Source organism: Phyllobates terribilis, unplaced genomic scaffold, assembly GCF_046119375.1.
Source record: "Phyllobates terribilis strain yellow unplaced genomic scaffold, ASM4611937v1 Scaffold_2__4_contigs__length_985480577, whole genome shotgun sequence".
Taxonomy (NCBI): Eukaryota; Metazoa; Chordata; class Amphibia; order Anura; family Dendrobatidae; genus Phyllobates; species Phyllobates terribilis.
The window spans coordinates 314,015,127-314,037,319 of NW_027362762.1; the positions used below are offsets into that span (position 1 = coordinate 314,015,127).

Sequence of the window (22,193 nt, forward strand, 5' to 3'; positions counted from 1 at the left end):
ATCTTTGGTGCCAACCACACACGTGACGTTTGGAGACTGGATGGCACTGCATACGACCCCAAGAATACCATCCCTACAGTCAAGCATGGTGGTGGCAGCATCATGCTGTGGGGCTGTTTCTCTGCCAAGGGGCCTGGCCATCTGGTCCGCATCCATGGGAAGATGGATAGCACGGCCTACCTGGAGATTTTGGCCAAGAACCTCCGCTCCTCCATCAAGGATCTTAAGATGGGTCGTAATTTCATCTTCCAACAAGACAACGACCCAAAGCACACAGCCAAGAAAACCAAGGCCTGGTTCAATAGGGAAAAAGTCAAGGTGTTGGAGTGGCCTAGTCAGTCTCCTGACCTTAACCCAATTGAAAACTTGTGGAAGGAGCTCAAGAATAAAGTCCACATGAGACACCCAAAGAACCTAGATAACTTGGAGAAGATCTGCATGGAGGAGTGGGCCAAGATAACTCCACAGACCTGTGTCGGCCTGATCAGGTCTTATAAAAGACGATTATTAGCTGTAATTGCAAACAAGGGTTATTCCACAAAATATTAAACATAGGGGTTGTATAATAATTAACCCACACTTTTATGTTTAAAATTTAATAAAATTCAACTGAGCAACATAACTTTTGGTTTGTAAGATTTATGCTTCTGTTCATAAAACCTACTCTCGTTTGCAGTTTGAAGGCTCTAACTTATTTGCATCTTAGCAAACCAGCTAAATCTGCAGCGGGTTGAATACTACTTGTAGGCACTGTATATATGTTGTGGAATACCTATACTAACTATAAACAAGCAAGTCTCTCCCTGACGCAGCACCACCTCTCCCTACTCTGCCTGATTCCAGGGTAGATTGTGATGAGCATAGCGGCGCCAGGTCTTATATTAACCTGATGAAACTGTGCGGCCAGCCAGTCACTGTAATGCCACAACCAACATGGCTACAGCATTACAGTGCGTGTCAGGCAATCCCTGCATGTTCATTGGCTCTCTAAAGAGCGCCAAACATGCAGGGAGGGGACCCGAGTTCCTGCCCGAGCAACCCGGAAATACTTGTTGAGCACAGTGATGCTCGTGTGAGTACCGTGCAGTAGCGAGCATGTTCACTCATCACTACTAGACACCTGTCCACACTGCCAAAAGTGCCAAAACCTGGATGAAAAACAACAATATCACTGTGCTTTATTGACCAGTAAACTTGCCTTACCTTAATCCCATAGAGAATCTATTGGGTATTGTCAAGAGGAAGATGAGAGACACCAGACCCAACAATTCAGATGAGCTGAAGGCTGCTATCAAAGCAACCTGGGCTTCCATAACACCTCAGCAGTGCCACAGGCTGATCGCCTCCATGCCACGCCACATTGATGCAGTAATTGATGCAAAAAGAGCCCCGACCAAGTATTGAGTGCATTTACTGAACATACATTTCAGTAAGTCAACATTTCGGATTTTAAAAAAATTTTTCAAGGTGTTGTTATAAAGTATTCTAATTTACTGTGATAATGACTTTTGTGTTTTCATTGGCTGTAAGCCATAATCATCAACATTAACAGAAATAAACACTTGAAATAGATCACTCTGTTTGATATGACTCTATATAATATATGAGTTTCACGTTTTGTATTGAAGAGCTGAAATAAATAAACTTTTTGATGTTATTCTAATTTAGTGAGATGCACCTGTATATTTTTAATAAGGCCTAGATTTATTACGTTTTCACATCACAATATGCATGAATAAAATAGAATTCTGTCAATTTTACACTGTGCTTTCTAGACTCATACTTCCTGTTCTATCAGGAAATGGACATGTACATTAGCAGCAATAGACTGACTGCGACCCTCTCTTTCATACTGAAGCATCTAATCAGCATGTGACAAGATGGGGAGCAGGGTAACCTTAACATCACATATTGTGATTGGTAGTTACTTTATTATCAGCTCTATATAGATGTGTTATCTGTCATTGAAATCTTTCCTGTGATATAATAATAGTGAGACTTCTGAAAAGTCAGCTGTACAGAAGAGAAGGTATGAGTCAAAAATAGCCACTGTGAAAATTGCAAAATTTCTAATTTTTGCTTTAATACAGGCTGGGATAAGAAAAAATAACATTGCCAAAAATGAAAAATACATTAACAGAAAAACCTGATTTAAACAATAGGTCATTTTCTGATGATACATTCACTTTAAAGGGTTCGTTACAGTTTGATCATTTCACGTAATGGTCTTCCGCATATGATGGTTACTATCTGAGGTTAATTATCGTAAATTATTGTATTTGCAGCAAGTTAAAGTTCATTTAAATGATATGTTCATGTACATTCCAACCACTAATTGGGAGGTTTAAGAGAACATAATAAAGTATTCACAGCATTAATATTCATTCTGCACTTATTAAACACAGCATGAAAGGAATATGTGGCACATCTTTAGTTAATAAATAAAATGTCCACGCTCTATCTCGTTGCCATAATTCCTGATCAAACATTCATTATATCTACTACCTTGATGACAGCCTAGAATACAACCATGTATCTTCATGAACCTTCTTTAGTGCTTCCAATAACTCTCCATAGAGTCGTTTCTCTGATGTTTATTTTAAACCTGCTTAATTAATGTAACAGAATTGGCACTAATTATAGGATCTTAGCATGATTACCAACATATGGCTTGTTTAATCCAGAGCAAAAGAAAAAGGGAAAAACTTCTGCTCGTGTATGAAGTCTCCAGTCATTTCACTAATGATAGCATAAAGATGGTCCTTTACTAGCCTACACCCTCCTTTTTGCTACAGTAGTGTTGTATAATGCTTCACCGCATTTGTGTGTTTGGGATATATATTGTTTCTGTTGATATTTTACAGTCACAATAATGTTTCGATAATTTATTAGAACATATGTTTTGTCAGATTGTTATATTAATGGTCCTTAGCAGAAGAAAATACATAAAAACTCAGTGCTAAAATTTAACTAGACTTCATATGATGATATGATTGTTAAATCAATGAAGCAGGGACTGTAAAGATTTTAATACAGGCATCCTAAAAAAAGGGTTCACGGCCAATGCTTCTGTAACATGCAGCTCCTAACTATCTCGTCTACAATTTGATGTTATTTATTGGTTCAGATGTATACAGCTGCAGTGAACAGAATGTCAGAGTATACAGCTCTGAAGTTTAATGTTGCTGGTGACTATGCTGGCAGGCCTATATTGAATTCTCAAAAATTAACAGCCAAAATAAAGGTGAGGCGCAGGAATCTTGCAGTAATTAAAAGCATAAGCAGTTATTGGTTTCTTGGTGTCTAATTTTATGGAACAAATTTAGATTTTTACTATTTATGACTATACTCTGGAAGGATTTTTAATTCACTACTAGTAGGATCAGTTCTTGGAAAGCATTTTTCCCCCAAAACACATGTCACATATGTCACACATGTAAATGTGGTCTGCCTATTGAATATGCATTCATACACTTTAAGCTCCTTGCGAGAAAAGTACATTACAAATGGTTGTTGCTGATCTAGTTTTCTATAAATCTTGTTCATTTCAATACAATGTGCATGTGCTGTTGCTTCTTGGGTGCCTTGTTGCAGAAAGGCAAGTGTAACATGGCGCAGGGTGGTAGCCATGGGCAAAGTACTCCTCTTTCACGCCCAGGCACTCTACATGAAGATGGGGGTATGTTGGCTTTGTCAATGGGGGCGCTACTCTCTTGAAGGCCGCATGATGCTGGTGACTTCGACTGACCAGGTGTTGAGAGGTTCAATGAGGGAGACCATCAGTTTTTTACTGAACAGTTACTTGGTAAGAACTGTGTACAATAGATAGCCAGTGCATAACGTCACAAACATCTCTTTTAGAACATGGAGCATCTTCACTCACAGTTTTTGCTTTCCTTCTCTAGGCTCACTTGCCTCTACCTCAGCTAGCATCTCTATCTTCATCATCATCCAGCACAGTACTTTGGGAGTGTCTCCAGTCCCCAATAACAGTACCACCGTCCAGTAAGTGGGAGTCCTATACTTTAACCCGCGGTTCCACACCCTTCTTTCCCTCAGGGGAAATAGTTTGGCACTATGGCCATTACTTAGCTTCTACACTTGCTGACACCTTGAAACTACCGCCCAGGGCACTCTCTTTGTCTCACGTTGCCTGTTCCATCCTGCTCCATTATCTGTCTGTCTTGCAAACTCAGGGCCATACTGCTAGGCGTCCTGTCGCAGGATCCATCTCCGGTACATCACTCTGTCCTTCTGTCACTTTTCCTTTCTCTATTCCAGATTTCGTTATCCACTGCCTCAGTCTCAGCTCACTTCAGGGACCCCCATGTCACACAGCTCTGCTGACTAGTCAGACCTTAGGTCTGCTTCTGTTGCACGCTGGGTCTTATCTCATTCACTACCAGGAGTTTCTCCAGTCCCCAATAACAGTACCACTATCCAGTAAGTGGGAGTCTTATACATCAACCCGTGGTTCCACATCCTTCTTTCCCTTAGGGGAAATAGTTTGCCACTATGGCCGTTACTTAGCTTCTCCATTTGCTGACACCTTGGAACTACCACCCAGGGCACTTTCTTTGTCTCACATTGCCTGTTCCATCCTGCCCCATTATCTGTCTGTCTTGCAAACTCAGGGCCATACTGCTAGGCGTCCTGTCTCCGGTACATCACTCTGTCCCTCTGTCACTTTTCCTTTCTCTATTCTAGATTTCGCTATCCACTGCCTCAGTCTCAACTCACTTCAGGAACATCCACGTCACGCAACTCTGCTGACTAGTCAGACCTTAGGTCTGCTTCTGTTGCATGCTGCGCCCTATCTCATTCACTACCAGGAAGTCCTCTCTGATCTTGCTTCATAGCCACTCCTTCTCTAACCTAGTCCCAACTCTTAAATCTATCCATACCTACTCACTACCTGTTGCTGGGCAGAACACAACTCTATCTCATAACAATGTAAAATATTATATTGTATCACATCCCAGCCCATATCAACAAGAGGGAACGAGAGCACAATTTCCATCTTCTTACATTTCCGCCTCCTTTAATGATGGCTGTCCTCGGCCATCCAGAATCTGAAAGACAACAAACATTTTGTCATGCATGAACGTATACTAAACAATACAAAGTCCCCTTCTCCTCATAGAGTAATGTTACTCGGTTAGGACCCTGGAACCGCAACCATCCAAGACCTTTTAACCTGGCACCAGTCCATTGGGTTGGTCTGGCCTTTCTTAGCAAGAGCCATGGAACAAGAATGGCAAAGTCTGTCTCTTTGAAGTAGCCCACATGGCAAGGGCACAGTCCATTAAGTGTCCTTAGGACTGGAGCCTCTTGAACTGCTCGACCATTCTGGGGTGCAACAGGCACAACATTAGCTCCTCTAGCCTCCAACTTAACCTGGCTTTATTCCTTCTGGCCCCTCGAAGACCCATGTCTTTCTTGGCCCTTCCTCGGGCTGCAAACCAGGCTAGATTGAGGGGCTCCCCTTCCGTCTCTGAATCTGCGGTGTGTTCTCCATTCAAGACCCAGGTGGGTCCAGAACATGGGGAGACCTTCCCCAAGCAGCATCATTATTCTGCCTGGTATTAGTGCGATCAGCCCCTCCATTGTGTCAATTTTCAACTCTCTCTCCGCCTGCTCCATCAACTGACGCAAGTGACCACTTCCTTCTCCAACACACGAAAGCACACTGGGTGTAAGGCCTACCTCCATCTCCCCCTCAGAGTCATTTGGGGTTCCGGCATCCCTAGCGCACACTGACTCCGCTAGGGTCACTTTCATTCTTCAGGACTTGTCCCTCCATCACTGAATCTCGCTTGCAGTCATACTGCACAGTCTCCGGCTCTCAGCAGTCTAATGGGACGGCCTTCGCATAACTGCGAATTCATCATCATTGCTACGCCTTCCACTGGGTGGAGCTTCCTTGGTAACACCATCATGTTTCCACAATGCCTCTGCCAGTTTTCCTTCATCATGCTTCACTGGGTGGGCCTTCTCTTTCCACTTTGCCCTCTTTGGGCAGGCATCTCGTACTGCGGGCTGGCATTTCCAGGTAAGACACTGACTTCAGTAGGTGAAACCTATGGAGGGCTGGATGGTTCTTCGTGCCCTTTCATGTCTTCTATGCCCATGATGGGTGGGTCCTTCTTCTTGTACTGCACCACTAACCAGCATTTTAAAGTTCGTACTCGGTGCCATCGTAGACTGCGTAACGGTCGCCATCCTCCATGCAGCTTGAGTCTTCCCTGCATCCCTTCGTTCTTTCTGGTGCAAAACTCGATCCTGCTGACTATGCAAAGTGTAATGTGGCACAGAGTGGCGGCGATGGGCAAGGCACTCGTTTTCCCCACCTTGGCATGCTACATGAAGATAGGGGTCCTGGCTGGGTGTGTGGGCTTCGACCATGAGGCGCTACTTCCTTACAGGCCGTATGATGAGGTTCAATGAGGAAGACCACCAGACAACAATAAACAGTTTTTTACTGAACAGTAACTTGGTGGGAACTATGTATAATAGATAGCGGGCGTAAAACTTCTTGAATGTTTATTTTAGAGCATGGAGCATCTTCACACACATTTTCTGCTTTCCATCTCTAGGCTCACTTACCCCTGCCTTAGCTTGCATCTCTACCTTCACCACCACTCAGCATAGTACTTCTGGAGTGTCTCTGGTTCCCAATAATGATACCACCATCCAGTAAGAGAGAGTCCTATACTTCAACCCACTGTTCAGTGGTCCTCCTTAGGAAAACCAGTTACTTAACTTCTTTACTTGCAGATGCCTTGGAACTACTGCCCGGGGCACTCTTTTCACCTCACATTTCCTGGTCTGTCCTGGCCCATTACCTCCCTGTCTTGAGAACTTGGGTCCATACAGCTAGATGTCCTGTCCCAGGACCCATCTCCGGTGAATCACTCTGTTCTTTTGTCACTTTTTCTTTGTCTACTCCAGGTCTTGCTGTCCACTGCCTTGGTCTCCACTCACATCAGGGACACCCATGTCACCTGGCCCTGGTGACTAGTCAGACTTTAGGTCTGCTTCTGTTGCATGCTGGGCCCTATCTCACTCACTTTCAGGAAGTTCTCTCTGATCTTGCTGCATAGCCCCTCCCCCACTTTGGGCTAGTCCCAACTCTTAAATCTATCCATACCTACACACTACTGGTTACTGGGCAGAACACAACTCTATCACTTAACATTGTAAACCATGCATCACATCACAGCACATCAACTAGGGGGGGATGTGGGCACAACTTCCATCTTCTTACACTAGTATAGTATAAATCTGATTTCTCACTCTCCATATAACTTTTATGACTAGTCTTAATAGACGCACAACTTTTTAAACATCAAGTAGGATAGTTTGTTACCTTGCTTGCTGTTTCTTTTCTAAACCAATGGAATAATTCCTGTACATGTCTATTGTGTCAGTAATGGTAACAGTTTTGAATAAACTCCTGGTAACACAGAAATCTTTGCCTGTGTCTCTGCTAGCACAGTAGGATTAAGGTTAAGTGCACACTTAGCGTTTTTGCGGCGGTTTTTCTTCACGGAAATGCTTGGTAATTGGTGTGCCAGCTAATATAATGGTAATCCTGATATGCTGTGCACATGATGCAGAAATTTCCACTCAGGATTTCCATTGCGTTTAAAAACCCAGCATGTCCTTTCTATGCAGCGTTTCTGCGGCATTTCCCGCCCATTGACTTTAATTGAACCGCAGCAAATCCACAGGTATAATATCTATACCTACAGATTTGCTGCATTTTAAAGTCAGTGGGCAGTGAAACGCTGCAAAAACGCACATAGAAGTGGCAAAGGAGGACTACTACTCCCATCAACCAACCGCCGCTTCCGCTGATAACAGTAAGAGCGGCACAGATGAGGGGAGTAGTAGTGTCCTCAGCTGAGCCGGGGCTGCGCGATGTGTAAAAATTTTTATAAAAAATGTAAAAAAAACACTATCCTCACCTGCCAGTCTTCGAGATGTCCCCCGGTGATGTGATCCTCCCAGCGGCAGGTGGTACACTGACGAGAGCGCACTTGCTCCAGGCAGTGTGCATCGTTGCGCTGCCAGGACCTGAATTCATGTGAGCTCACTTTATGGCACCAGTGCTGCATGGGAATATTCTCAAGAATGTTCCCACGAACCACTGATGCTGAGGTCATCGGGGCTGATGTTCAGCTGATGAACCCAAGTGACCTCACTCCTGCAGCAGAGCCATGTACACTGACAGGAGTGATTACACCCTTCAGTGTACATTGCTGTCTTCTACAGCAGTGACATCAGTGATCGCCGAGGGACAATCTGGACTACGTTGTGACGGTGAACAGGTGAGGGATATGGCTGTTTTTTTTTTCGTTTTTTTTTATTTACAGAAGATCAAGGGCTTTGGGGACTGAGCATGCAATAAAAAAAATGTTAAAACTGTGTGTATTTTTATTTTATTAAAATACTTTATTCTGGCCGTGTCTTTTATTGAAAAAGCGGTGAAAACTTTACTACGCGGTTAGTAATGGGGGTGTCTTATAGACACCCTCCATTACTAACCTGGACTACAAGTCAGCCGCAAATACAAGGGACCCCAACCCCATTACCCCACTCGCCTCTGCTACAGGCAGTGGGAAGAGTGGAGGCTAGGCGCCAGATTTGGTGCATCTAGTGGATGTGCCATTTCTGGGACTGCTGGGGGGTGATATTACTAGCCGCGGAGGGGGCTAGTATTTATGGTCCCTTCCCTGGCTATTAATATCAGCCCACAGCTGTCTATTTAGCCTTTTCTGGTTAGATTTTATAGGGGGACCCTATGTCAATTTTTGTTCTGGGGCCCCCCTGTAATCTAGCCAGTAAAGGCTAAGCAAACAGCTGTGGGCGGTTATTAATAGCCAGGGAACATTTTTGGTTAATGGCCCCTTCCCTGGATACTTATATCAGCCCCCAGCGGTCGGCTTTCCCTCAGCTGGTTTTTTATTATTTTTTAGGCTATGTGTCCACGATCCGGACATAGCAGCGCTTTGGATGCAGCATATTTATGCTGCATCCAAAATGTTGCATTCTATTGAACGCAGGTAAATTCACATGTGTTCACTGAACTATGCGGATTTATCGCAGTCAATGCATTCTAGTGGTCAAATTTCTGTTGCAGAGACTAGCGACTCCGCAAGAGAATTTGACATTCTGCGGGCCTGAAAGACGCGTCACATGTCAGTGTCCATGGGTGATCTGCAGCCTCAGATGCTTGCATAATGGACATGGGATTTCCATCCACTATGCTGTAACATCTGGACGCTTCGGGCTTGATGCTGCATAAGCATGCAGCATCAAACCCACAGCAGCTCCTGATTGTGCCACGTACCCAAACTCACCCGCAGATGTAAATTTCTGTAGTGGACATGCTAGTCTCCGCTGCAGATTTTGACTGATTAAAGTGTCATTATATGCGGTGGATTCACATGTACAGACAACAAAAGTGCGGCATTAGAACACAGCGTTTTGGATGCAGCAAAAATACGCTGCGTCCAAAGCGCTGCTTCTTGCTGTTCATGGGGACGTAGTGGCTAACTAAACAGCTGTGAGCTGTTAATAATAGCCAGGGACCATGTTTGCCTAATGGCATCTTCCTAGGCTAAAAATAACAGCTCACAGCTGCCCCAGAAATTACATGAATGGAAATGCTAATGAAGATTAGGTGAATGGGATTAGCTGACACCTAGCTCTTTTGTTTGGTGATGACAAGGTGTCAATCAGACCCTTTCATCACCAAACCTAATTAAAGTAAAGTAAAGAGTTAAATAAATACACAGACACAGAGCAAACACTTTATTTGAAATACAACAGACATTCTTAAATTAACTAGTATACTCACCCCAGTTCTGACGGTAATCCAAGGGTTAAAGCAATGTCCCTTGTTCTTTTTCAAATAACTTTATTTATCTCCAAAAAGCATTTATTGATGTACAAAAATGCTTCAAAAAAGCGCACATAGCCTAAAGACTTTATCTGGGACTTTGTTTTATTTTTTGCTGTGCAGCTAAAAACTTTCAAGCAGGTAGTTGCTAACTATCTGCCTGTTCTGGCCGATCTGTGCTGGCTCAGAGCAGTCACGGACCACTCCTGTTGGTGATTCTGTGGCTTCTGATGATGCCATATTGATAGAGAAGCTTCTTGTTTTCTACTCTGCTCTGTTACTGCTAATTTCATGCTGATTAACTGCTGACTCACTACTGCCTTGCTCCGGAGAGCCAACTGTCAATCAGCATGAAGTGGGCCATGATGCCTCATCAACAAAACAGAGAGGAAAAGCTGCTTTGTTGACATGAGGTAAAATAAATTAGCAGAATTGTCAGCAGGAGCAGTCTGTGCCAGCAGAGATTGGCTCTAGGTAAAAACAGGCAGATAGTTATTATGCACCTGCGTGTAAGTTCTTTACCCGATAGCAAAAATAAGCAACTCTCGGATAACCCCTTTTAATACTTGATTTACTTAAAGGTCCACTATTTAAATATGGCCTAGAGTTTACATTGGAATTGTTCTTTCAACAAGCTTTACTTAAATCAGTTCAAGCAAATATATGAAACTTTGTATATATGTTATCAGAGAGCTCTTCTTTCTCCACTTATGAGCCTCTTCTTCCCCTACCCTTGAAGTCATCATCCAGTCTTAAAAACAATTCAACTCCATTTTGCTCAAGACAAGACCGACTGCTAGCACAGTGAGGCATGAGGTTACACAACTTATGATACTCTATGGAGAAAGGAGGAGGGAGGATGAGTGAGTAACAACGTGATAAAACAAGCAGAAGAAGATACAGAACGATTGTACTGTGCTTTCTATCAAGTCTTTATCTCAGACCAGAAGCTGGATTGACATCTACATTACTCAGTAGTGCTGTAACATTTTCTCAATGCTGTCTGTGTGCTAAGGAGTACCTCTCAATGTGGTGTGCATGGGAGATATCATAGCAGTCAGTCTCCTCCCAAGAGCTCAGAGTCAATTGCAAATCAAAACACAGACTCTGCAGTGGAAAAACTGGTGTAAATGCAGCATATAAGACATAATGGGTAGAAATAGTTTTATCCCTCATGTACTCTCACAGTATAGCCTATTCTGAAAACATAATTTCACATTCTTTAAGGTCCAACTGGCTTAATAGGCTTAATAATGTTAATGTCATTGATAGCCCAGGCTTTGCCATTATGGCCTATTTTGGATTGTTTAGTGCCAACTAATGATGAGCGAGTATGTTTTGTTAACCCTTTCGCCGAGTATACTCGGGCAAGCACCGAATATTTATAGCGTGCTCGGGCTTTAAGTTTTCGTCGCTCCATGAACATGATTTGCATCTGTTTGACAGATTTAATACATGTGAGGAATGCCTGTTTTTCCAGCATTCCTCACATGTATTAAATCTGTCAAACAGTTGCAAATCATGATCACGGAGCGACAAAATCTTAAAGCCCGAGCACGCTGTAAATACTCGGTGCTCGCCCGAGTATACTCTGCGAAAGGGTTAACAAAACATACTTGCTCATCACTAGTGCCAACCAATTTTGAAGTACTTTAGAACTCGGAAAAAAAAACACAAGCAAATGAAAAACAAAACAAATAAACAAACAGTGAAACAAAAGGAAACATGTCCCTGTCTAATGGAAGGAGTGACACAATAATTACATGTGCAGTACTAATTTTATCCAGAGACCTGTCTTTGTGTTAAGCCAGTTTCACACGTCCGGATATTTTTGGTACCGGAAAAACCTGTACCAGAGATATCCGTGTCCGTTTACACCTGTGTAGCAGATGTGTGCCTCCTGTGTGCATCAGCATCACATGTACCAGCGTTTGGGAATCAGCAGTACAGTTAACTCTGTTCCCAAGTGCCAGGTGCTGAACGCTGTCCTCATCATAGTCCCCATTCCAGCGCTGCACCAGCACGGGTTAATGATGAGAGTAGTAGTCTTCTCCCCCAGTGTCCACCTGTAAAAATAAGAATAAAATAAAAAAATCTATGTACTCACCTGTCCTAAGTGTCCCCTGCTGTAATCCATGTGACCGCTCAGCAGAGGAGCCGGGGAGAATGACTCTTGCAGCAAGCAGACCCCGGAGCTGCACTCAGCCGGCGGTGTCCTTTCACTCATTGAGTGCAGTGAAGCTCCAGGGCCTGCTCGCTGCAGGAGTCATTCTTCCCGACTCCTTGATGTGAGCAGTCACATGAATTATAGTGGGGGACATATCCGGACAGATGAGTATAAGGATTTTATTATTTTATTCTTATTTTTACACCAGGACACAGCAGGTGCAGACTACTACTCCCAACATAGTCCCTGCTGGTGCTGATGACAGCACGAGCAGGGGACAATGATGAGAGATTCCTTCAGCACCCAGCGCTTAGGAACAGTGCTAACTGTACCACTGATTCCCAGGCACCGGTACATGTCACAGTGATGACACACAAATGTCATCCATGTGTGTTCAGGGTGAGACACTTTGCGGACCATGCAGCATGTTAAAAACGGACATGTCAGCGTGTTTTGCCCACAGACACACGGTCCATGGAAACACATGTCAGTGTCTCCAGTATGTGTGGAAACTGTCACCACACGTACCAGACACACTAACGTGTGAAAGAGCCCTTACTAGGGGAATATAAAATAGTATTGAATGATCACTTTCACCTGAATAAGGTTCAGGCAGTTTAAACTTTAGCACCGTATACTTTTGTTATTCAGGAAATAAGCCACTGGTATCTCCACTCTTTCCCTAAAAAAAAAGTTGAACGTTCAACATAGTTGAATGTTTCTGTTTATGGGGCAGCCAGAAGAGATATTTTATATTTTACAACCAAATAATCATAAAGCCAACAGCTATATCATGTGTATGGGAGCCTAAGAGTGCCTCAAATATTCACATTTGCAAGGAAGTATATGTCACATAAAAATAGTTCATGGTATCATTGTATGTACACAATCTGACTTGGTTACAAATACTTCTTCTCCATCCTGTCCTCAACTAATGTAGCCATCGTCATCATCACCTGTTGGGGGTAAGCCAGGAAGCCTCTATACACATTATCAGCTGGTTTGGTAGACTTTAGACTAATGTGAATGGTGGCATTAATAACTGGTAAAGTTAAGGCCCCCATACACAGATGAAAGTTAGCTGAACCCAACAATTTTGGCATAACTAGCAATCATCATCATCACCTGTCGGCCTGTGAGACAGGAAACCCCTATGTACATTATCAGCCTGTTTGGTGGACTTTAGTCTAATGTGAATAGTGGCATTAGCTGGGAAAGTTAAGACCCCTATACATAAATTAAAGTTGGCTGAACCCAACAATTTCGGCATGGCTGACAATTTAGGCACCACTATCTGATGTGTTTTGGAAGAATTGGGCTGTTGGAATTGAAATGAAAAATCCTTTTGTTTTCAGGGGAAATAAGCTGCTGCCAATGGTATCTGTCAGCATCTTCTCCTCTCTCCAGTGGAAATCACATGAACACTAAGCTGAGTGCTAATGTGTATGGTCGAGTCGGGTGAGAAACCTGCCCACCAAATAAATGAATGCTTGGTCAACAACTATCTCATGTGTATGGCCAACTTTAGAAGCAAGTCTAAGGCTATGTTCACATATCCAGTAATCATCCATTAGAACAGATCCAACAGCAATCTATTAACAAAAATGTTGTGTAGACACAACTTTTTTGTCCAGCTAAAAAGAATTGATTTCAACTGGATCTTATTTTTTTAATATTGAAGTCTTTGGAAAACAGATCCATTAAATAGCCATCTGCTTTGTTCCATTTGAAACTGATCCAGTAAGCAAAAGACAGATCCTTTCAAAGGAAAGAAAAACAGATGGCTAATAGCGATGAGCGAGCATGCTCGTTTAACCCTGTCACCAAGCAAGCTCGGGTGCTTTCCGAGTATCTTCGGCATGCTCGTATATTAAGTTCAAGTTCCTGTGTCTGCATGATTTATGACTGTTAGTCAGCTTCAACACATGTGAGAATTCCCTAGCAAACAGGCAATCCCTGCATGTGTTGAGGCTGACTAACAGTCATAAATCATGCAGACACAGGGACTGAAACTTAATATACGAGCACACCGAAGATACTCGGAAAGCACCCGAGCATGCTTGGCGAAAGGATTAAATGAGCACGCTCGCTCATCACTAATGGCTAATAAACTAATCCGTTTTCCATAGACTTCAATGTTAAAAAAACTGATCCAGTTTTTTTTTAAGCTGGGCAAAAAAGTTTCTTCAGAACTATTTTGTTAACAGATTGCTGCTGCATCCGTTCTAACTGATGATTAGAGGACATGTGAACGTAGCCTAATCTTGTACAGAACATCTTATACTTAAACATTCCCATAAAAGGTGATTAGCTTTCCCATATATTTTATCCATTTACTAGCAACCTAGCTTATTTTAAAGATTATATAAAGAGTCTTGTGAATGCATATGTTTTTTTCTGTTGGCAGAAGTACAATATAATGTAATTAATAATTATATTAAACTAATTGGAGTCATGGTGTTTCCCTCTGTACTCCAGGCAATGACATAAACATTCATTAGCAAAAGAACATTAATGAAATATTGTACAAAATGTACACTAAGACCTGTGGGGCTCTTCCCACGATTAATTTGGATTAATTGGAAATTTGTTTTTCAATCGCTAGAGAGATTAAGGGGCCTCTATGGATGTAGACTGTTTTATGGCATTGCTTTTTTTGTAATATTTTCAAAGACTAAATCTATTATTTCTTGATTTTCCAGTATGATAAGATTATATAATGCGTTTACTTTTTGTAGAAAAAAATAATAATTTTTGTCATCCATTCTGCTAACATTTGAAAGCTACACTAGATTTATAGTAAAGTCTTACGTCATTAATAATAACATAAGTGATTTTATATGGTGATCCCTATGCATTTGCACACTTCTTTTCCACACCACTGGAATCAGGCTCTCAGCCCCCACATCAAGCTGTTATCAGATTACATAGCAAAAACCTTTTGGCAAATTTTCTTTAATAAAGATTAAACTGAAATGTAGATGATGACTTGATTCTTCTAACTTCTAGGTCATTCATCAGTTAAGAATGTCAGAGAATGAGAGTGCTGCATTGCAAGAGCTAATGGACTGGAGAAGAAAGCTTTGTGAAGAGGGAGAGGCCTGGCAGAAAGACTTAACTGAGAAGAGAAATACTGCTCCCACACAGTCATCTTAAATGGAGGTGATCATTGGAGAAGCCATCACCTTCTATAGCAAAAAAACTTTTTGCTGCCAGATTTTTGTCTATATATATCATATATATCAGACAAAGAATGCGCAATATATACATAAAGTGTTTTTTATTGTTGTAACATTTTGTGTAAATGGAGAGCATGAGTTATTTCAATGTCTTGGTGTCAATGCGGATTTATGTTAATATATATATATATATATGTGTGATGTGATGAATTGTAATGTGTGTCTTGTATCCAAGCCTCATTTAAAAAAGAATGGAGTCCTAATAAGACAGCATGGTGGGGCCCTTACACTGTGAATGTTAGACCAGGGAAACAGAATGGACCTATGTCAAATAGGGAACCAGTGCGAACATATAGATTGGGAAGTCAAACATACAAGAAAATAGAATGAATCAGATTCAGACTGACCAGCTGCCAGAGACTCCTCCAGGGGATCTGGCCTCTTAATCAATGATCTGTCTGAAAGATCCAAGAGAAGCCAACCCATGAGGAGCTGACTATGGAGCAATCATTAAGATATATTTCCTATTAACAAATATATGTGCAATTATAACAGCAAGGTTTACAATGCGTTTAAACGTAGACATGCACTTTTTCTGTATAGATAGAAGTTAGGCCTTAAGAATAATTTTCTCGAATGGGCCCAAGTAACAAATAGACAAACATGCTTGGAGGACATATATATATATATAAATTTACAATTAAATAGGTCAAATAAGAAAGGAAGAAACCTAAAAAAAAAAGCTATAAAAAACATACCATAAAATAGTTATTTATTGGGTCTCTTGCTGTAAAGTATTCATCCATCTAAGCTTTTATCTTTGTCTTTGTAATTTATCTCTAAATTACAACTTTCCCTGGTGGAAATATTAGTCGAATACACCAACAGCACTAATCCCATTAACTTGTGACCTACTTGATGCCCCGGACAACTAATAAATTTGCCCTATGTGATGCCAGGTGTCCCCTCAAATTGTCTAAGAATGAAATGTAAATGTATAGCATAGTTCTAAGATATTAGGGTATCAATTTGTAAGGAACATTTTATATATTGGAAAATCTACTATACAGAATATACGGTAATTGTATATAATATATTATATGAGTGTTTCTATTTGTGTCCTTACTTATAATGGGAGAGAAGCTACGAATAGTCGACTCCTATGCACTCATTAATGGGGCATACAGCTTGCTGAGATATTTTCCTAAAATGGTAAAACTAGTAAACATCTCAATCACACATATTCTCCTCCTTTGAGGTGTTTATCAGTTTTTCTAATCTGTACCTTACTCTTAAGCACTGAACCATGGAAAAAGTTCCCTCACTCTCCATGACATATGGAGGACTTGTATTGATTATATAGCACATGTGACATTAGAATTTGTATAAACCTTTGTAAATAATATGTTTATAAATGATTGCTGGTGATGACATGATATATAATCATGAGGTTTATGGATGTTATATTATTAGCATTTATTAGGGATGTGATATATAGGAATACTCTACCCTAATTATATAGTAACTCAATCTTAGAAGTTTCCTGTTCATAGATGTTCATAAGGGTCTTCTTCTCTTCTACGTAGATTCCCCTGTCTACTGCAAAAAGAGCCGAAAGAAAATTTCAAGAGAATTCTGTCACTGTCCACATTTACTGCCAGATTTTTTATAATTATTCATGAATGGTGCTGTTGCTCTTCCTTTAAGATAAAGAGAATAAATGCAGATAATAAACATTCATTAACTCATTTTTGTTTTATTTCCTAGAAATAAATACATTTACTGAAAAATATGAAGAAACTGGGTTTATTTGTGTCATAGAGGAAAATTAAAATCCATAAAGATATCTCCAGAGAGGGGACATATTACCCTTACATTGAACATATGGGATTAAATATAACTGGGAATTAAGAAATTAATTATAACTGGGGGAAATAAGAGAGAGCTGACACTTCAACCTCCTTTGACATAGGGACATAGTGCAGAGATCAGGTAATTACAAGAAGAGATCGTCTCTGATAACCAGCAACCAAGACTGGGATTCATTTTTTCAGAGGCGGGGAAGTACACTTCCAAGTCAAGAGCTTCCTCTGTTCAAAGGGCTGGTCTGAGACACTTTGGAGCCAGTGGTCAGTGATTAATATTGAGGTTTGTATCGATCCGATATTTATGGGAGATGTATTTTCAGTGTCATAGTGAATAGACGAACATAATGCATTCATTCACATCACCATAGTGCCGTTCTAACCCCTCCAACTTAATTGGTCTGATGAACGATGCTATCCATGCTGGCGCTATATAAATAAAAAGATTATTATTTGTTATTATCTATGACATGTTTCATCTTTATAGAAAGGTAAAATCCTGATAGGAAACATGATGACAATATGTACCGTCTGGGAACTCCAGGGGAAAAGATATCCTAAAAATTAAAGATTTCATAAAATTCTAACAGACCTAGCACATCCCACAACCAGCCCCCAAATGAGCTCACCAAGGAGAGGTATGTGGGCATAATCTTGATCTAATAAAAAGCATAATTTGGGTTCTTGTGTTTAGCCAGACCTGGAAGGTACAGCTTGCAATAGATCTGTGCATTTTCCTAAGACATACCTCCCTCCACTAAGCTCTGAGCCATTTTGTGACACAAGTTTAGTAATTTCCTTTTGTTATTCTTTTTATGCTATGTAATTGTATATACCATATTGTTTTGTTCCAATTTTGGATAATATAAATACTGCCTACCTTTCCGGATTAAAAATATAAAATGTTATAGCCCTGTTCCTCTTGCTCTGTAAACTGCACCGCTGAAGCCATATACTACCTGTAACAGGTGTCCAATCAGCCTATATAAACTATTGGTGGTGGCAGCTGGCAGTTCATTTTGTTATTGTGGAGTTGGCAGTGACCGTACTGGGGGAAAAAATATATATTCCATGAACTGAAATCAGAGATGTATATACCATACGCTCACTGTGAGTTCACCAATAACTGGCCTAGTAGTGGAAGCAGCCGTGGTCCCTCCCATCACTCATCAGTCAATTGTGTAACTGCCCTGACAATTGGAGGTAGCAAAGTTATGTCCATTGACAAACTGGTGGCAGCGGTGGGATCTGCGTGATCTCGCCGGTGTCATCCGGGACGACAATATCTTTTATCTCAAACGCATTCATGTAAGAAATAATTTCTAGTTATACACAAACTTGACGGTTATAGTTATTGACTCACTTACTTGCAGCATAATATAGAGCCTTCTTTAGCTACACCCATGTAGAAGCGCCTAAAAGGGAGTCTGTCAGAAGATTGACCACAAAACCTGAAATCAGTGCTACAGAGGACTGTTAAAACATACTTAACTAGATGGTCAAGCTAATTTCATATTTGTTTCATAAATGTGACAATGAATTTAAAGGGGTAGTCCAGTCAAAACTGATAAGTCTGCAGTCACTCTGTGTGACCGCAGACTAATGAATCCCCACAGCGCATGCACTGTGAGCTGAGGGGATTCACCAGTTTCAGACCTGGTAACGGAGGGTATGTATCCACTGGCCAGTAGGCGCGGCCTCAGCTCTATACAAGTGTATGGGGTGAGGTTGCAACCACTAGCCGGAGGTATGTATAACTCATGCATACCCTCCATTACCGGGTGTGAAACTGGCAAATCCCCGCAGCACACAGGGCATGCGCTGGGTGATTCATAAATCTGCAGTCACACAGCATGACTGCAGACTCATCTGTTTTGACCGGACAACCTCTTTAAAGTGAACCTGTCAGCTGTCCATAACTATGGGCAGCATGAATCAAGATACTATCTTTGTTATTACAACCATGTATGTTTCACTCATAAACTCTGTAGCATAACTTGTACCATTTTACCATGATAACTAGTCCAATAGGCAGGTTCTGTGTGGCTTCTCCCTGATCCCCTTGACTGAAAAATTTCTCTTATACTCTCACATAGGGAGACACTTGTCATTCTAGAGGAGCGGTTGTGGAAAAGTATGTTTCGTCAGAAATGTTTCAGCATTTCAGAGTGAGCATACACGGCTGCAATTACAGAGCCAGTCTCTGAATAATGCTGCTTGTGGTTTAGGCAGTATGAAACAATTGACAGGTTCCCTTTTAAGGGAACCTGTCACTATGAAAATGCTGTCATCTGCAGGCACCATATTATAGAGCAGGGGGAGCTCAATAGATTGACATATAGTTTTGCGAAAAAAGATTCAGTATAACCTGTGTTTTATTCATTTTATCCTCGACTCTTTTTGGTATTTTTGGACCAGTGGACGGTCCTATCAATGACTGACAGCTATCTCCATATGCACACTTATGTAAGTTGGCATGGTAGCCGTGGTCGAGGCACTCGTCTTTCATGCCCCGGCATTCTACATGAAGATGGCTGGGTGTGTGTAATATGTCTACGAGGCGTTACGGCCTTGCAGACCGCATGATGCCGGTGACTTCAGCTGTCCAGGACCAGATATTGAGAGGTTTAATGAGAGAGCCCACCAGTCAACAATAAACAGTTTTTTACTGTACAGTAACTTGGTGGGAATTATGTACAATAGATAGCGGGTGCATAACTTTACAAACATTTCCTTTACAACATGGAGCATCTTCACAAATGGTCTCTACTTTTTCCAGGCTTACTTACTTCTTTCCCGAAATTCCTCTGTTCCTCAATTTTATTGGACTGGAATCAAAATTTTGCTCATTTACTGGTGTGTTTAGGGTCGTTATCTTGTTGAAATACCCATTTCAAGGGCATATCCTCTTCAAGTATTTTAATATATGCAAACTGGTCCATGATCCCTGGTATGCGGTAGCTAGGTCCAGCACCATAGTAAGAGAAACATGCCCACATCATAATGCTTGCACCACCATGCTTCACTGTATTCAGAGTGTACTGTGGCTTGAATGCAAAGTTTGGGGGTTGTCTGACAAACTGTCTGCAGCCCTTGGACTCAAAAATAACAATTTTATTTTCATCAGTCAGCAAAATGTTTCTCCATTTTTCTTTAGGCCAGTTGATGTGCTCTTTTGCAAATTTTATCCGCTTCAGTACATGTCTTTTTTTTTAACAATGGGACTTTGCGGGGACTTCTTGCTAAGAGATTAGCTTAACACAGGCGTCTTCTAACTGTCACAGTACTCACAGGTACCATGAGACTGTCTTTGATCATCCTGGAGCTGATCATCGGCTGAACCTTTTGCCATTCTGGTTGTTCTTTCATTCATTCGAATGGTAGTCTTCCGTTTTCTTCCACGTCTCTCTGGTTTTGCTTTCCATTTTAAAGCATTGGAGATCATTTTAGCTGAACAGCCTATCATTGTCTGCACTTCTTTATAAGTTTTGCTCTCTCCAATCAACTTTTTAATTAAAGTACGCTGTTCTTCTGAACAATGTCTCAAGCGACCCATATTTGTCAGGCTTTCATAGAGAAATTCATATACAACATGTGCTGGCTTCACCCTTAAATAAGGGCCACCTGATTCACACCTGTTCCTTCACAGAAGGATTGACCTCACTAATTTAACTCCACACTGCTATTATTTGAACACACCCCCTTTGAATTAATTATTCAAATACACAGACTCAAACACATGCAGATCATGAATGCGGAGTCTGTTGGGTTTCTTAGAATCTACTGCACCAACTGGTAAAATTTTGACATGTGGTAATATAATTTATACAAAAAACAGTGATTAATTTGGTTAGTCATATTGGACTGATATTATTTTGAACACTACTGTATATATCAATCTGCTCCGCTCCCCTTGCTTTATTACATGGTACCTGCAGATTGTACTGCATTTCATGGTGACAGATTCCCTTTATCCCCCTTGGATAGTAATGCAAAGTGTCTGCTTAGTGTTCGCTTAAAGTGAAATGTCCTTAGAACTCTGCAATGAAGGCTGCCCAACTCCTCATCTCTTAAACAATAACTGTAGGAGTTTCCTGGATGGACACTAGAGCTGTCATTCGAGAGCAAATACTTAACATTTTGCATCACAGCATGCAGCAGATAGACATCAATTAGATCTTTTCATGAAGTATGTGTATTAGTTCTTAATTTTCTACATGCTTTTCTGCATGATAAGCTTGATAAGTCCAGAATATTCCAGAGTGCTGCTGACCAGAATTTACTGTAAAAATTATGGTTCCAAATTGTTTCTAATGAAAAAAAAGTTAATATACTGTACTTGACTTAAGGTATTGAAAATTATATACGGTATTAATAAATAACAGACATGACGCTGAGTGACGATGGAGAAAATTGGCCACAGCAGCCTTTTATTAAACACAATACAAATATAACAATAGCTTGAATCATCCTTTCTTCAGGGGAGATCCTGGATGGCCAACCATTACACCTTGGACAGTACAAACTAAAACACTCCCCAATTGCTCCCCTCCAACTCGAGGTTGACAAATTGTCATAGTATTGCTCACTAGTACTGCCAGTGTTCAAGAATTTTTCACTCGAAACGCGTATGGTATATCTTATACACACCACCCCATAATATATGCTATGTCGTCTGAGATGTCCATTTTTTGTCTTTTCTACAAGTTTTTAAAAGGATTTGCCAATAAAGATTGTTGAATTTTAATTAATTGCCCAGTGTGTTGAGCTGGATCCATCTTCACTTCCTCATAGTACTGCCCACCCAAACTTATCACTGTTCCTGGAAACCGATTCAGCGGGAACTACCAGACCAAATGATTAAGGGTCACCATCCCTCTGATGTGCCGAAAACCCAATTAACCATGGCCATCCCTGACCTCCTCACAGCTAGCTGCCATGACAAGACAAACATAAAAGGGGAATCGACACCACACCACTGTACCTGGTCACTTAGGGACCCCAAGATAAAGGCGGGTGGGAGGGACGTTCACTGAATCCTGTGAAGAAGTAGCCACTCTGGGATCCTCCTCTTC

General features: G+C 41.3%; 1 protein-coding gene across 4 annotated transcripts in view; it reads left to right on the top strand.

Moving 5' to 3' along the window:
• Positions 1-18,026, top strand: part of MYO16 (myosin XVI) — a 904,557-nt gene extending 886,531 nt beyond the window's left edge. For 3 of the 4 annotated variants that reach the window (XM_073664248.1, XM_073664251.1, XM_073664257.1), the window contains exon 35: positions 15,084-18,026. In XM_073664248.1, the coding sequence (XP_073520349.1) occupies positions 15,084-15,230 (147 nt within the window). In that variant the 3' untranslated portion in view covers positions 15,231-18,026. The remainder of the gene's footprint in view (positions 1-15,083) is intronic. The other variant, XM_073664247.1, reaches the window with a different exon arrangement.
• The last annotated feature ends 4,167 nt before the right edge of the window (positions 18,027-22,193 follow it).